The following is a 15,282-nucleotide window of genomic DNA, read 5'->3' on the forward strand; positions in this document are numbered from 1 at the left end:
CTGCGAGAACAGATGATGGGTCAGAAGAAAGATAATCCTGCGAGAACAGATGATGGGTCAGAAGAAAGATGATATATCTGAGTATGAACTAATTCACTTGGGAGAAATTACTTCAAACCAGACTTGAAGTGGCAGCAAGTTGGTTAGCGAGTATGCAGATGGACTACATCAGTGGCTGCAAAAGCAATGTGATGGTGCACCACGCTCAAACAGTTCAGGAAACTAACTGGAAGATGATGTGTTTCGAGAGAAGACGATAGCAGCATGACATATATATATTAGCATGACATATATATATATATATATATATATATATATATATAATCAAGGACAGTATTCAACTCCGCATACCTGACTTAAGAAAAATAAAATTCAGAGATTGCAGCAAAGAAGAACCACAATGCTTGGTGGAACAAAAAAGTCCTTATATGCAACAAACTAGGATTGTAAATCTTAACATTGGATATTAATAATGAAATACCTATTATTTAAGTACTTGCTGTTTATATAATTAAGTTATATACTTCATGTTACCTACATATTCTGAAACTTTGGAGTCATTCATGGGTGCTATAAAATATTAAGGAAAAAACAGAAAAAAGTTAACAAAAAAGTTACGGACTTTTCAGTAACATTGCGTACTGAAGTAATGTGACTACCTGGAATCTAGTAAATTAACATCAGGGAATTTTAGTCTGCCCTTTTGTCAGTTAGCAGGGCATATCCATTGTTATTGTTGATTACAAGAAAAAATACATTTTAATTTCCAAAACATGCAGGATGCCATCACTTATATAAATTAAAAGCTAGTGGCCATTCTCTGGTCCCTCATACCCATGTAACTGGTTGGTGCAATTGGGCAGGGTGGCTGGGGCTGTTTTCTGATTCACAAACCACGCCTGAGAGCTTTCCTGGGCCTGTGGATTTTCTTTTTCTGGGCGAGTCTAGTTGTGGAGGCCTCACGGTTGTGTTCAAAAGTCACGTATTTTCTCTCAATTTCCACTGTTAGGCCCTGACAAAACATGACTACACTTTGTAGAACAGACTAGTAGTTCTACGGATAAATAAGACTTAATTTTTGAAAGAGCTGGAAAATCTCATTAACTACCAACAAAGGTAGGGAAGAAGAGTACCTGAAGTGCTTTCTGTTCAGCCAGTAAATCACACAGATGCAAGCTGACTCCTGAATTGCACTTTTTATGGGCATTGTAGTGATTGAGATCCGCAACTGCCCTCAAGGGAGCCTCAGAGGACGAGCACAGGCCGTACTGCCTCTCCCTCACACAGAGGCTGGGGCTCTGCCCCTGACTCGCAGCAGGGCTTCCTGCTGTTTTCATGCTGGTGGTGCACTAGCTGCTATAAGGTAACATACACTTTAATTATGGTTGGACTCGATGATCTTATCTATTCCAACCTAAATGATTCCATGATTATTAAAAAAAATTACTAAAAAAAAACCCACCAAAAAAACCCATTCACAACAAAACATAACCACAAAGCTGTCAGCAACCTGAAACGGCAGAACTTCGAAGGAAAGCGGAAAAAGAACCAACTAAAGCTTACTTTACAAACGACACCACCTTCATTTCAAGTCTCTCTGAGCCCTGACAGACGAGGGAGCTGGCCGCAGCCCCCCATCTTGCCTTTCCTGCCGCCTTGCCAGGGCCGGCAAAACCCGCCGCGCCTCGTAGGGCGCCCTTCCAGTCTGCACCCCCCTAACGCGCAGCAGGCGGCGGGAAGGAGCCACAGCTCCCCGCTGAGGGCGGCCGAAGCCCGCCACGAGCCTACAGCCGCCGTCCCCGCACCCGCCCGCGCGTTCGCGGCCCGACCGTTCAACGGCCGGCGGCGCCCGACCCCGCCTGGCACGCGGCCGTGGCGAGAGGCGCCGCGCGAAGGCCGGCCCCGCCCGCCGCTGAGGGAGCGCGGCGCCTCGGAGCCCGTTCGGGGCGCTGGGGCGGGGGCGCTGCCCTGCGAGGCGGTTGGAGGTGGGCTGGAGCAGGCCTCGGGGTCCCTCGGCCCGGAGCGGGGCGGGAGGGGCTGGCGAGCGGCGAGGTGACGGGCCGGGGAGGCGGCCGGGCCGCCGCGGGCTGCTAGGTACCGGGCAGGGGTGAGGCGGCTCCTGTCAGGCTGGAGGAGCGCGGCTTTGGGTTGTGGTAGGCGTTGGGGGGCTCTGAGTGAAACAGTGCTGGGCCTCTTTGTGCGAGGGGGGATGGTCAGTTGCTGAGTACTCGTGGGCCTGCCGGGCTCGGGGGATTTTTCACAAAAAGTGTGTTGATTATCTTCCATGTGTTCAGGAAAGAGTCTTCCAAAGAACGTTTCTGATGGGCCCTCGTAAGGTGTCTGCTGTGAATGTCCAACTTGTTAAGATGCTCAAAAAAAAAACCCGAAAAAAGTCATAGAGAAATCGTGCTAGACCTGTTTGCTACTGCAGAGAAGGCTTCCTTTCTGGTGGGCAGGCCACCAGTCAGAGTAACTCCTGAAAGGCAGTGGTGTCTTTCTAAGGGGGAAGGTTGGGGTGCAGGAGGTGCCCCTGCAGCAAGGGAAGCAGTTTGTTTCTCAGCTATTAAAACTAATCTTTCTCCACTTTTCTTGATATTGGTCAGCTAGAAGACTGTATTATAACCCAGAAGGTTGGGCTGGATAACTTGTTGAGATCTTTTCTAGCTTCTTCCTTCAACTTAAGGGAGGAAATAGAGCTGTTACAACACTGTATTTGATTTCACCCTTGCCCAAACTCCCCTCTTCCTCTCGTATTCTCTCCTGGTTTGCTTTCTTTGGGAGTATGTGGTTTCTTAGACATCCTCCTCTTGGAAACGGGGGGGGCAGGGCAAAATGTGTTGTTTTGCTGTCACCACAACTCGTTTTCATCGGCAGGAGAACACTTTAAAAAAATACAGGTGTGCTACATTCTAGAAGCTAGCCAGCCTCTTAAACAGTTTTTCATGTTTTTAAAAAGTATGTGCATATCCTTTGTAGTCAGGGTATGGAGGAAAACTTGCTTTTTTTTTTTTATCTTCCAATGCAAATATCATTACTGCATTGCTTTATGGGGAAATTTAGTATCTGGTATAAATGTGGTTTAAACAAGCATTCCTAATCTGGATAAAATGAAATATATCATCCATGTCAGTAGTCTCAGTTCATTCACCTGCAGGAATTTTCATTGTTGCTTCTGACTACAGCTTTCAAGTCTTTCTTTAAGTTGAGAAAGTAGGAAAACCAAGGAATCAAACCAGAACTTTGTTCCTAGCTTTAGCTCAACTGTTCTAATTCAGACTGTAAGCATTTAACAGTTGGTTTCTAGAACTGAATGGGTTCAGGCTGGCCATGTTGGAAGTTTGTTACTTGAATATAGTAAAAGTTCAGTGTTTGAGTTCAAAAGATTATAACATAGTAAATAGATGATTTTTTTTTTCCCTATAATGCAAATACCAGTTAAAGTGGGCGCGTGATACTGGCTCGTATTTTAAATAGCCTAACTTCTCTTTTCCTGTTCCATGCTGGAATTGGATAATAATCTCTATAGTTTTAACTCTTGAAGTCATGGTAGTTTCCTTTGAATCTATTTTGTGACAACAATTCTTCCCTTGTGTTGTAAAGTCTCTTAGAGAAAACAGAATTTCAGTACCATTATTATCGTTTTGACTGTTGTTTCTGCTATTCTTTCTCTCTAAATGAAGCAGAAGTTCCTTCGAAACATGGAATCTCTCAGTTGACAAAGGAGATGGGGGTGGGAAGGGGAAGAATTTAGATATAGATATTATGAATTAAGATGTGAATGATGGCTTACTTATAGTTGGAGATTTGTCAGCCTAGCACCACCTTAGCAGTTTTTGGTGCTTCTATAGCAGCTAAACTGAGTGGGAAGATGCAAAACTGTATATTTATGTAACTAAAGTAGATATTAAAAAACAATAATGCAGGTTTCAGGGGGCGGGGGGGAGAGAGAGAGAGATGAGGAACTCCTGTGCAGCCAGCAGACTGTAAATTAATTAAACCCCCATTGAATTAAATTAACTGTTAGAAAATACCTTCATTTCCATCATGTGTCCCCATCTCCTTTCTCCAAGTGTACAAGCATAACGTACAGGAAAAAAATCTTACTGAGAAGAAGCTCGGGGTAGCTCAATTGGAAGGAGAAATGAGAGAGAGGTCTGATTTTGTCTTTAAGCAAATTTTATCTGGTGTATTCTATCATCTAAGAAAACTTCTGTGTTAGGCCTGGCTTCTTTTTCCTGCCCACATACTAAAAAATAGTATATCCTCTTGTCAAATGCACCTAACGAGTGGTAGGTAGACTGCTCTTCTCACTTAACATCCGTATGTGAAACTGAATGCTCTGTATTGATTTCTGCTGCTTTTTTAAAGTGTCATGCTTCAAAATGTTAAAGGAAACTAAAAAGTTTATTGGTAAATCCCTTCAGCCAGCACGACCTGTGCATCATCTGTCTTCTAAACAAGGTGAGTAGCATGGCTAAGATACAGTTCACTTTACCTAAGCTTCAGTTGCTTATAAGGAAATAACAAGGACATGTAAGGTGATTTGGATTTTTTTTTTAATGACTTTGTTCAAACTACAGTGATGTATAAATATCTTGCTGTGTGTTGATCTTACTACATCATCTCTGTGATAAAATCTGAATTTAAATTACATTAGGTTTATGCAGAACTCCTTTTGGTGGTGTTGTTCTAGCTTGGCAGCCAGATTCTGGCTTCAGAAATATGGATCAGGCTTCTCTATTAAATTTGGATTTCTTGGGTTAGTTGACTCCTGATATTGAAAACATAACATACACATAATTTAAGAAATAGATTATTGTTTAGGTTTTTTTGCAGGTACAATATACTGCACCGTACTGTTCTTATCTAGCCTTTATACAAATCTAAAAAAAAAAACAAAACAAAAAACCTATTAAAAAAATCATGCAGTGTTTATATCAGATGTGTATATTTTGTTTTTGTTTTTAAATCTCTGTATGCCTTCTAGATATTGCAGTATTACAGCTATTATTACTGTTAAGTTAGAAATTTTTGGTCGCCAGAGAAGCAGTGACAGCTGTGCTGATGTGGACAGAAGCTAAGTGACATGATAAATTTTTACTTTGTTTAAAATTCATGGAAGAAATGGAAAAGTGGTCCTGTGGTGATTTAGAGCTTTTAAGTTGTGAATAAATGCCCATATAATCTCTTTGCAGTTGGATTTCAGTAATGTTCTTGTGGCACGTATCACAAAATCAAAATGTGGAGTCTATTTAAAATATTTTTTCTTAATGTTTTCTCTTATCTTCACCGGCATCAGCCATTGCGTTAAACTCTCAGACTGAATTACCTAGCAACACTGAAGTATGTTTGCAGAGTAAGGTTGACTGGGTGAGTATTGAGTAAATAGTAGATGACAAAGTTGATGGAGTGTGTTCTAGAGTGCTATAAATTGGAGGTCAGCTGATACCTTATGTTACCAAATGAAAAGTAAACTATATTTCCAGCTAGGGGTGTCCTTGAATCCGTATGTTACACACCAGCAGTGTCAGAAGTGTTAAAAAGAAGTATGATTTTCAGGAATGCCTTTTCCTGATACTTGCATGCACTAGTAGCTGAAAAATACATCTCAGGAGTTACTTTAAGAGTCTTATGAGGGTCTATGTGGCATTTCTTTAGTCTTCATTGAATTTGAGATGGCTATTTTGAGCTTGAAGTATACGTATTCAGTCTTTGCTTATTATGTGTAAAGAGTAACACTAGAAATAATTTTTTTCTGTTTTGTTAGCACATGCACAAATTCGTTTGAGGCAGGAAACGTCACAAAACTAGCTAATTAAACAGTTCCAGTGCATTCTGTAGTTCTGTTTCATTGACTCTGATGGACTGGGCAATAAATGGGCCTTCAAAAAACCAGAAGCATTCTAGTGCTTTATTGCCAGAAATACTTGGTTGTAGACATGGTACAATGTGTCCTTCAAACTTGAAATTGGTTGTAGCTGTTTGCTGCAAAATGAAGTTTGTAGTGTTCCAGCTGGAATGCTTAATGTTTCATAGTCTGAATTTGATTTTCTGTTGATACTGATTTGAATGTTCTTCAGAGCGTATTGAAAGTTTGTTCGCTTTTTTTGTTTGTTTGTTTTTTGCTTTTGTTAGACCAAGTGTCTGTTTCTTCATTTTTTATTTTAGAAGAGGTCTAATAATCCTGTAGTCCTTCCTTTATTGTTTGAAGCTTCTGGAAGCTGCCTTTTACTCTGCTAAAAAAAGTCAAGGTGTTGGCAGCCTATCCTTAGTCACACATAGGGAAATTAACAGTTATACTTGTCTCTTGAGCAATATCTGTTCAGGAGAACAAACTATTCCCTTTTAGAGTAGGCCTGTGGTCACCGATGTTGTAGTACTCAGTTTCATCAATATTTGGCTACATGTAGCTACATACTGCATTTCTTAAATGTTAATATAGCTGTATTTTTTTTTTTAGACTTTTTCTTTGGCATAGGATATTGAAAAGGCTTTTTAATATGTTTGACTGTCAGCTGTTTCATGGGTACTTCCAAATACCAGCTGATTAGTACCCTATGAATCCCTGGTTGATGGGCAGCATTGGCCTGGAGGCTGGCATAGCAGCTTCACAGAATATCTGGTATCTAGTTCTAGTATCTAGTTCTGAAGATACTAGGACCTGAATCTGATGATAGAGAGTTGTGTATTATCAGTCTTCAATGAATCTTGCTGAACATTCTCTCTGTTTCAAAGAGCGTCAGTGATGATCTGAGAAAGCTGTATGTTGTATCCATTTGCTCTTTGGCTCCTGATATGGTGAAATAATGTCCCCATTCCTAGAGTAATATATATATATATGTGTTTCACTTCAAGAACTTGTTCTTCAAAGTTGTTATTGTATTTCAGGTACTTTAAAGCTTATCGCCTTTTTGGCAAGACAGTAATAGCGACCTGTATCTACAGTCATAAAACTTTAATTATCCTCATCCCCTTTCCCTCCTTCTCCAATGTATTTCCTTTTACAGAAGATAAATGAGCACAACACTAAACACACTGTAAGGTGAAAAACAAGAACGACTGTTGATACAACACTTAGTATTGCTAAAGGAAAACCAACTTGTTACAACTTTTTATACCAGTCATACTCTTATGTAGCGACGATCTATTAAAGAGAATAAATATTCAAGTTGATATAGGTTAGGATACAGGAAATGGAGGTTACTTTTTGGAAAGCGTGGTGAACGGTGAAGATTTTAAAAGTAAAGCAGATTGTATTTGCCACTAACTTACAAATAGGTTTTAAAAAATAAAAGAGGCTTTAGAAACAAGAAAAAAAAAAGCCAACTGACAAACCAGGTTCTTAAAGCAGTGAAAGAACTGAAGAAGAATCTGGCAACCGAATTCTCCAAACTGCTTTACTCTGGGATATTTAGTATGCACACTTAAAGCTGCTTAGACTTCTGCCAGGAGAAAAGAATCATCATTATGGCACATCAGGATTGCTGGTCATTCTTAGATTCAATTCTAAGTATAAAGAACAGTGAATTGTAGAATTAAAACTACTGTCTGAGGAACTTACAGTCTGAAATTTCTAGTCTTAAGCCTTCGAGGAACTGGAGAAGAACTACTGTTAATAATGAGCACAGTGATAATGCTTCTATCTACGATCTTAGCCTTGATTTTAGGGAATTTCCACCAAACTGGTGTTCAGAGTGAAAGTGCCTGAATACTCACTGTGCCCTAACTGGATAATTTAAAGCAAAGAATAATTTTTATTCCTTCATGGTATGCAAAGAATTTTCAGAAGATCTAGAGAGTGTTGAGTCTACTACCTCAGATCTGTTTGAGGTAGAGAGAGAAGCTTGAAAAGTTTCTATCAGTCAGTATCAGTTCTAATTTACTACTTCTTAACTACCATTTAAAAATGCTGTTGAGCTTCAGAAATATATCCCCAGCTCTAGGGGTATTCTTTATAGATGGATTCCATTCTTTGTAGATGGATTTCAGATAGGAACATGTATAAGAGTATTGTTGTGAGTGGTGATACTTAAATTTTAAGTTTTGGACTGAAACCCAAGCATAATAGAAGTCTTGGTATTATAAAGCAGTTGGCAGGATGATGTGATGGAAGATGGTGCATGAAGAAATGTAAAAATATTGTGGTGACATTGTCTGGCACGTTGCTGTAAATTCTGCTTTATCATGCATGTCTTGTGGATTTGAGAATGTGTTAAATCCTTGTTTGTACTTGGAAAGAGCCTTTGAGTAGCTAAGACTTGCCAAGACTAGTTGAACATCACAAAGCAGTTAGAATTAGCAGTATGGCTTTCTGTTAGCTTCTTTCTCTGAAATGCCTAGATTTTTCAGATGTTCTTCCCCAGAAGTTTTAGACAAATCGGGAAAAGATAACTAAATTTCAACCACAGAAAATGGAAGTGCTAGCAGGGTGGGTAATATACTAGAAATATTTTGCCATTTCACAATTTAGTCTTAGCGTACCATGAAAGCTGGTGGTGCAGTTACAGTACAAAGTGTTAACTGCTGTCTTTGTCCAGAAAATAGAAGCTCTTCAGCTTTTGACTAATGCTTCCCCAAATTTTCAGTTCTTCCTGTCCTGCCCCCCCCCCCCCCCCCCAATCTGTCTTAGAATGAGCCAAACCTGTGGAGCCTTTTGGGATCCAAGACAAACTGTTGAGGGTAAACTGCTTTCCTACTTTCCAAAACACTCACTTCAAGGTTTTGGCAGCTGGAAGGAACTCAGCATTACGCTGTAGATGTTGGGTCTTGATACTTATGAAACCTTTTGCTAAGTGAGAGAATCCAAGTCTCTCTCTTGGTCTTAAAGAAAGTCCTTCCTGCTTTTATTATTCCCCAGTGTAGCAGCTTCTGGCTGTGTTCTGGATGAGATAAGAGAAAAAGAGGAGATAATTGTGTTCTTTTTTAAAAACTAGCAATAGCACTGTAAAATTCTGTCTAAAAGATTGCTGTCTCAAATGTGCCTACCTATACTGCTTTGTAGGTTGTAGAACTATTCCTTTATTGTATGTAATCAAGACTAAGAAACATTCTACACATTCAAATTAAACTTCTCAGGCATTTTACATTACCAGTATTCCTATTTACAGTTTTCTGCAGTTATTTTGCAGGACCTTCATCTTTCAAGTTAGAGGTGCATCACCTGTTATAAATATCTACAGTTCTGATTACAGTTTAATTTGTGCAAGACTGTTTCTTTTCAGACTGTTCTTATAATGTAAAAAAGATGGTGCTTCATTTGCAGTAGAAGCAATGAGCGGAATCCAGTTTTCCTTGTGCACAAAAAGTATTAGTTGTCTGAACTCTTGGTGACTGGTGAAAGCAAAATTGATTACTGAAACGGTGCTACAACTGTTATTTTTAACTAAGAAACCTAGAAACATACGTCCTTGTTCTAATATGTTTAAAGGAAACAAGCTTCATAACATAATTTTGTGAAGTATATAAAAAAATGTTTAAATCTTTCCTCCCTGTTTTAGTTATCTGAAATGACTGAAGTGAAGATCTTAACTCAAACTATGATGCCCTGTCAACCAAAACAGCATGAATCAGAAGCAAAAAAAGGTAAAATATTGCATGGAGATCTGTGTCAGAGTTGTATTTTCTGGATGGAAGACAGTTAAACTTTGAAGATGTGGGCTGCATATTATTTTTTCTGATTAGCCAGGGCTTTGGGAGCTTGGCTTCCTTCTGTACCACAATTTGAGAGCAATATGAAACCTTCCTGGTTTTCACATAACAGTCTAGAGAAAATGTAAAACTTGGCCATAACCGAGGTGGGAAACCTCCACTGGTAAACTTGCTTGCATATAAGGGTGCAGCTGTCTTTTTTTTTTTTTTTTTTTTCTTAAAAAAAAACCCAAACCAATGAAACAAATTAGAAACAAACCCCAAGCATAAAAAATTTCTTCACAAAAAATCCTGTAAATTGCTTCTGTGTGTAGATGTAAAGGTTTGAGTTGTATCCTTTAGTCTGATGCAGAGGTCAGTCATGGCATACAATAAAATTTAACAGAATTCTTTCAGTTCTTGAGTGCTAAGAATTTAGTAGTTTGGCCTCCTTTTCCTGCTCTTACTACAGTGCTTCTGAGATACTGATTTTCTGATGGTTAGAAATCACTTAATTTCTTTTATGAGTAGTCCTGGACAGTTTGTTCCTGTGTCAACACTGTCCTTAAGGTTTGTTCCTTATGCTTTTCTTTCTGTACTGCCTGTCACTCAGTACTCATAAAGCATAATAGTGGTTTTGTCACGGTTTGGTAGGTTAAACAAGCCACACTTTTACCCTTTTATTTATTAAGGGATAATCTCAGATTCCAAACGTATTCTCACAGTCCTCCTCTGCACTGCTTCCTGCCTAATTCTTCATTCTTAAACATGTCACAGGAACTGCGACAGTGAGCTAAGGTTAGGTCATCAGTTCATCGAGACAATTTTTTCTGTTAATGTCTTCCTGTAATCAGCCATCTCAAATCTCTATCTGTAATCTCCGATTCTTAGGTAATCTCTGGAGACTTGATTTGTTCTGTTGCTCTTAGTACTCAAGAATTGAAGGAATTCTGTCAGGTTTAATTGAGCCTTTCCTATTTTTCTTCAGTCTGAGGTTACCATCACCCAAGTTCTTGAGCAGTAATTCTACGCTGTCGTGTGTTACTGACTTGAAAGTGAGTCTTCCGTGTATCCCCTTTCAGGCTCAAGTTTGTTTCCTTTATTCTTGATCTTGGTAAATAGAATAATGTTCTGTTCTTTGGGTCTTGTTTGGTGTCAGGCTTGTCAAGTTCTATCTGTTTGGTGGTGGCTTTCTGATCCTTTCTCATTGATTCTGCTTGTGGTGTGTAGAGACTTTTGTGTTCTACAAGATCTTAAATGGCTTCTCATCAGATCCTGGTCTCTTGTATAAGCCATCACTTTGGATCATTTTTAGTGGTTAATTGCTCTGTGATGCCTTCCTGGGTCTATTCCACATTTGTCCATAATGTCAAACTTTTTCCAACACTTGCTTTCAAAGGAATTTTGTTTGTTTGCTGATTGTTATAATCTTTTCCTTCAGAGTAACAAAAATTTAGAGGCCCTGTTGATCAGCTACAAATAAGTCTCTTTCCCCACGTCCCCCCCCTCCCACCTCTTCCATCACACTGTGAAATTTCCACTGGAACTCCATTTTTATCTCCAGCTGTACCTTAAGTTTTAGATAATAGTTTCCATTTGATATCTATTCAGTGGTAGTATGCCTTCAATTACCTGTCTACAGTTCTTATGTGCTTTTTACTGCTATCTCATTCACTTCCTTGCTTTCTCTTAGAATCATAGAATAGTTTGTGTTGGAAAGGACCTTTAAAGATCATCTAGTCCAATGCCCCTGCAATGAACAGGGACATCTTCAGCTAGATCAGGTTGCCCAGAGCCCCATCCAACCTGACCCTGAATGTTTCCAGGGATGGGGAATCTACCACCTCTCTGAGCAACCCGTTCCAGTGTTTCACCACCCTCATTGTAAACAATTTCATCCTTATATCTAGTCTAAATCTACCTGCTTTTAGTTTAAAACCATTACCACTTGTCCTGTCACTACAGGCCTTAATAAAAAGCCTGTCCCCATCTTTCTTGTAGGCCCCCTTTAAGTATTGAAAGGCTGCAATAAGGTCTCCCCAGAGCCTTCTCTTCTCCAGGCTGAATAACCCCAACTCTCTCAGCCTTTCTTCATAGCAGAGGTGTTCCATCCCTCTGATCATTTTTGTGGCCCTCCTCTGGACCCTCTCCAACAGGTCCATGTTCTTCCTGTGCTGAGGACTCCACAGCTGGATGCAGTACTCCAGGTGGGGTGTCACCAGAGCAGAGTAGAAGGGCAGAATCACCTCCCTTGACATGCTTCTTTTGATGCTGCCCAGGATACGATTGGCTTTCTGGGCTGCAAGCACACATTGCCAGCTCATGTCCAGCTTTTTGTCCACCAGTACCCCCAAGTCCTTCTCCACAGGGCTGCTCTCAATCCCTTCATCGCCTAGCCTGTATTGATACCAGGGGTTGCCTTGACCCAAGTGCAGGACCTTTCACTTGGCCTTGTTGAATCTCATGAGGTTTACATGGGCCCACTTCTTGAGCTTGTCCAGGTCCCTCTGGATGGCATCCCATCCTTCAGGTGTGTCAACTGCACCACTCAGCTTGGTGTCATCTGCAGACTTGCTGAGGGTGCAGTCAATCCCACTGTCTTTGTCATTGACGAAGATATTAAACTGTCCTGGTCCCCATATGGATCCCCAAGGGACACCACTCATCACTGATCTCCAACTGGACATTGAGTGGTTGACCACTACCCTCTGCATGCGACCATCCAACCAATTCCTTGTCCACCAAACAGTCCAGCCATCAAATCCATACCTCTCCAATTTAGAGAGAAGGATGTTGTGGGGGACCGTGTCAAAACCTTAAAGAAGTCGTCTTCTTCATATGTTTTTAAAAAAGGGGAAAAAAATCCAAGCCATAAGTTTTCAAGTGTTCTCATGTTCTTTAAACTGTTGTTTTTAAAGTTGTCTCCATGCCCTCACATAGATTCAGCAGTTATTACAATCACTTTTGGTCAAAGGCAGGAAGAAATCACAATCGTAGTTGACTTTGTGGCCTCTCTTGTCAACAGCCTACAGCCTGAGAAGCAAAAACTGTAGTCCATCAAGTGACTGTGTAACAGTCTTATAGGAGGCTCATTATTCCTAAAAGAACAAAATTCTTTGTCACCAAGGACCGGAGATAAACTTTGTCCCTTCTTTGCCTAATTCCTTTCCTCTTGTTTCTGGTTTTAAGAATATCAGCTTAAAATATGGACATGGGTAGGCATATTATATCTGAGACTATGCTAGCGTAGAGATAGTGGTACAAACTCAAATGATAACATACACGTTCTAAACAAAGCCCTTGACTCTTGTTGATTCACCCTCAAAACTGTTTCATTGATATTAATCCATTTTCCAGTTTACATGCTGTGGATCTCATAATTACTTTTACCTGTTGAAAGACATCAACCTAATAGTTCCAAGAAAAGGGACACTCAGTTTTTATCTGTCCCATAGAAACATGTCCCACTTTGGTGTGAGTTATAAACAGATTTTCTTCTAGGGTTTCAAGACCAGTTTTTTGTGTTTCTGTTAATTAGAACAAGATATAGGGAGTCTGTAGTGTAAGCTTGGATTCTTTTTGTAGTCTTTTGTATTAAAACAGCAAACCCTTATTAGCTTGGAATAGTCCTCAATATTTACTGAGTCAATTTGATTGAGTGAAAGTGAAATGCTCTGTAATTTACTACAAATTGTCCTGATGCAAGATCAGACTTAAATTACCGCTGGTTTTAATATTGATTTTTTTATATTCCACATGCAGCATTTCCACCCTTCTATAAGAAACCAAATCAGTTCTCTGAATGCCCAACCTTAATGCCTTAAACAACAATGTTGAACTTAGTAATTTTTTATATTCACAGAAAGGATCAAATACAGCAGAGATTTCCTTCTGAAACTTTCAAGTGTTTCTCTTTCTCAGAAGAAGCCAGAGTTTCTTCCTGATCATCCAATTGTACTTGAAAAGCCAGTAAGTGTATTTTTCCTATTAAGGGAAGTTATAAAAACAGTCATGGAGGTTTTGACAACGCATTTGATAGGAAACATTTTTCTTAAGACTAGCCTGCCAAATTGATAAAACCTTCAAATGACAGATTGTGCAGTTCAGCTCATAACTTCCCCAGTTGGTATTTGGCATCTTGCTATGGCAAGTACCATACAAAGGAAAAGGGGTTTTTCTTTGTTTTTAGGAAGAAGACTGGGTATCTTTCCAAATTTAAAGCCAGTATGAAATCATATTAAAGCTTTCTACTATGAAATCACAGTACGTAGCTTTGGTATTCTATGTGAATTCCATCTCTGTCTTTTTCAAAATAAAAGAGAACAATCTTGTTAAATTTCTGGCTTGGTGAAAGTGTGATTCCAGTGTTTAAGTTGTCCATGCATCAGTGTCCATTAATGAGCTTAATGCCATTTGTGTTATCATTATCTCTGCTCTGGTCTGTGTTGTTGGGGAGAAATGAACAGAAATGAATGATAAAAGTTAAGGATATCCAGGAGTGCCACCTTAACCTTTGAGATGAAATAATCCTCAAATACTTTGTACGCTAAGAGAAAAAAATCTAATGGTTCGCATTCTACACATCAAGTGTGGGAAAACGTTCTTGGGTATAAACATTACAATATCAAATCAGGCTACATAATAGGCTGCTTTTGAAAGCATCAGGGTGTAATTTTTCTAGAAATAGGATTCCTATTCTGGAGAAGTATGTCCAGATGACTACTGTTTTGGCCACAATTTGAGGCAGTTTTAAACTTTTTAAATTTCTGTTCTTTGGAAAAACGAAGTTGAACTAATATGTGACAGTAATTGGCCTTCCCTGATCTTACTTTTTACATCTTCCTGTTACATTTGTCCTCAAGATGAAAACTTTACTTGTTTGAAAAGCTGCCTGCAGGTAGGGAAGTTGCAACTCCTGAATTTCCTAATTTCCCCCCCCCCGCCCCTTCCTGTCATTTGAGTTTCTAAGGGGGGCAAATTTTAATAATACATACACCTTCACATGGTTATGTTCAAGGCTAAAGGAAGACCCCACAGAAATGAAGTCAATGGACAAATGAACTCTAAAATTGCTCATGACATGGCTAAATAGCAAATAATTTGGGCAAGGGGAAATAAGGATAGTAAAAACTGGTGGAAGGCAAAATGGGTTGCATATGTTCTAAGAGATTGTTTTGGGGCTGGAAGATCTGTGTCTGTAGGATGATGTCATAAGTGTATCCAGTTGTATATAGTCTTGTCTTTAGAAAGAAGACTATCTCACTGTTTGTGAGGCCTGCTCTTAAAGTCTTTCCTCTGCTTTGTGTTAGTCATATATATGTAAGCCCCCACCTGCATATGCTAGTTTATCATACAGATAAAGCAGTGAGTCTTCTGATTCTGTTCAGCTGCGAAAGGGGATGGCTAAATTACAAACCCTTATTAGTCAGGATGTTGTGTTAGAATAACACAAAGTGTTTCACTTAGCTATGATTATTGGTGTCTTAAGCACAAAGTATGGATGGTTGAGTAGGAAGCTAAAGGAAAAAAAAATCCTGTTCTGAGTAAAAGAAAGCAAAAGCTGGTGAATTTGCTGTGTGATCTTGGAGACAGTGTTGAAAAAGGTATTGCAAGTATACTGGTCTCGTTAGTATATAAAGGTGATATTATTAGCCT

At 39.5% G+C, this 15,282-nt stretch overlaps 1 protein-coding gene across 1 annotated transcript; it reads left to right on the forward strand.

Annotated features, from left to right (window-relative positions):
- Positions 1 to 1,922: 1,922 nt before the first annotated feature.
- On the forward strand, positions 1,923 to 14,719 carry CUNH8orf88 (chromosome unknown C8orf88 homolog). The gene is made up of 6 exons (XM_087734631.1): positions 1,923 to 1,985; positions 4,369 to 4,461; positions 5,300 to 5,370; positions 9,498 to 9,582; positions 13,490 to 13,596; positions 14,645 to 14,719. The coding sequence occupies exons 2-6, from the start codon at positions 4,383 to 4,385 to the stop codon at positions 14,717 to 14,719; spliced, it is 417 nt and encodes a 138-aa protein (XP_087590757.1). The 5' UTR covers positions 1,923 to 1,985; positions 4,369 to 4,382.
- Positions 14,720 to 15,282: the final 563 nt, after the last annotated feature.

This window comes from Nipponia nippon, unplaced genomic scaffold (assembly GCF_047370975.1).
Source record: "Nipponia nippon isolate SJK-2023a ecotype South Korea unplaced genomic scaffold, ASM4737097v1 scaffold_1, whole genome shotgun sequence".
In the NCBI taxonomy this organism is placed as follows: Eukaryota; Metazoa; Chordata; class Aves; order Pelecaniformes; family Threskiornithidae; genus Nipponia; species Nipponia nippon.

Coding starts and splice junctions, on each gene's coding strand:
- CUNH8orf88 (XM_087734631.1), top strand. CDS start 4,383: ATGTTAAAGGAAACTAAAAAGTTTATTGGTAAATCCCTTCAGCCAGCA. Junction 9,583..13,489: donor TGAATCAGAAGCAAAAAAAG/GTAAAATATTGC, acceptor TTATATTCACAG/AAAGGATCAAATACAGCAGA. Junction 13,597..14,644: donor CAATTGTACTTGAAAAGCCA/GTAAGTGTATTT, acceptor GTTATGTTCAAG/GCTAAAGGAAGACCCCACAG.